Source organism: Propithecus coquereli, unplaced genomic scaffold (assembly GCF_000956105.1).
Source record: "Propithecus coquereli isolate 6110/MARCELLA unplaced genomic scaffold, Pcoq_1.0 Scaffold127, whole genome shotgun sequence".
NCBI lineage: Eukaryota > Metazoa > Chordata > Mammalia > Primates > Indriidae > Propithecus > Propithecus coquereli.
In genome coordinates this window covers 7,315,140-7,316,953 of record NW_012136858.1, presented here as the reverse complement: position 1 = coordinate 7,316,953, position 1,814 = coordinate 7,315,140, and the positions used below count along the sequence as shown (strand labels likewise).

The window sequence follows — 1,814 nt, the reverse complement described above, 5'->3', positions numbered from 1 at the left end:
TCTATAAATTAAACACTTTTAGAATTATTAGAAATATTTTCAGCCTCTAGTTTTTGGTATACTAACAAAAACTGTCAATTGGTACCTTGACTTTAAAAAGTATAAGTACTTAGGAAAGTGCCTGAATTTCAGAACAGTTTGTTCAGTCGAAGAATCTTGCAGTCTCCTTAAATATAGATGAAATGATGTCCTAAATGATGAAAGATTATATTTGTTCAGTCAGCTGAAAATTACTTAGGCAAAGCAGGCTGACCTAATCTGATTAAAGTTTACCATCATATTTGAATACCAGCTATGTTATATAGAACTCTAGTCCCTAAAGCTATGTACATAAGAAAACAACCTAGTCTCTGTAGTCAGATAACTTAAAATTTTGGGTGTTTGAATTGTGAGTGTGTTTATACGTGCTTTGTCTAATTTGAGGGGAATACGTTTCCTTTTTTACCCCTAAGTTCTAATTTTTTGGTCCAGTTAATACTTTTAACATTATGTCTCCAATTTGTAGAAAGACATCCATAATCTATCCTCTTGATATTTAAAATACAAGTTCCAACAATTATTCTTTAGTATACCAGTCTCAGTTATCAGACTAACAATCATTGCAACAATTTGGAAGTTTACATCAATGTTATAAGAACGTAAATTAAATGTGTTTTAAATAATTATGAGGAATGATACTCTTCTATTTTATGTGTTCCTCTAGAGAAATATTTGTTGTTTTCTTTAAGACCATCTAGACTCCATGTGAAATAGATTCTTAGGTAGGTGCATGGCATTGATCACACTTGAAATTCAAAAAAGAATGGAGTATCATCATCTTTCTAAAATCAAAAACTTAAGCAACTGCAAATTCAGTATATACCTTAGAGAAAATAAAGCATCATCTTTGCTATAGTCAGATCCCATGACAAGGAAATAATTCAGATATACTCTTTAGGTTAATCTTAGCAGGATTTAATTTGTATTAAAGAAATTTTAAGCTGTGATTTACTTTTTTATATTTAGTATTTTCCAGGAGCAGATGAGCCGTTACAGTATCCTTGTCAGTATTCAGATGAAGGACAGAGCAACTCTGCCACCAGTACAGGTGAATGGATGGATAGAAAGAGTAATAACTTGATTTTTTTTTTTGGTATCTATTCCCATGGAATTATAATCAAGAAGCAATGAATGATATCTCCATTTGCATTTTAATTCCTTCATTTCATATGATTGACTGCAATTTGAGTTTCCAGGTGCATCATTCTTCATGAAGCACCCAGCTTAAAGAGTTATTGAAGGCTGGCTTCCAACTCTTGGAATTTTTGCAGTTATGCATAAAAAGATTGGATATTGTATTGCTGTGAATGTCATTCTTAATTTGAAAAATAATTTTTACGTGGATACTGCTAGATCAAGTAGTATTAGAAATTATTGAAAATGTATATATTTCTTCATCATTTAGTTCTCTTCTACAGAGACTCTTATTTAAGAAGCTGTGTTAAAAGTTCCCTAGTTTTCTAAAATATGAAGTAGTAGTGGGATGTGTAGTTTGTAGTCATCAAAAAAATAGTAGAAATAACATTTTAATTGGAAATATTGTATTTCTCAAAATATAATGGCCTTATAAGCCTTTCATTATTAATTAAAAGGAACGTGTGTGCATATGCACATATATTTATTATGCACTTAAAATTTTATTTTTATTCCCAAATATTTTTATTGGTCTATTTCTCCCACCTCAAGAATAGTTTTATTTATTTTAAGCTAGTTTACTGTTTGGCTAGTTATTCTCAAATTCCAGTTTTACTGAAAATGTTCAGTAAAAATATGAA

At 29.9% G+C, this 1,814-nt stretch overlaps 1 protein-coding gene across 1 annotated transcript in view; it reads left to right on the top strand.

The window, feature by feature from the left end:
- MAP3K7 (mitogen-activated protein kinase kinase kinase 7) overlaps positions 1 to 1,814 on the top strand; it is a 71,726-nt gene that overhangs the window by 39,461 nt on the left and 30,451 nt on the right. Inside the window, exon 7 of the mRNA XM_012638186.1 lies at positions 1,006 to 1,087. Within this exon, the coding sequence (XP_012493640.1) occupies positions 1,006 to 1,087 (82 nt within the window). The remainder of the gene's footprint in view (positions 1 to 1,005; positions 1,088 to 1,814) is intronic.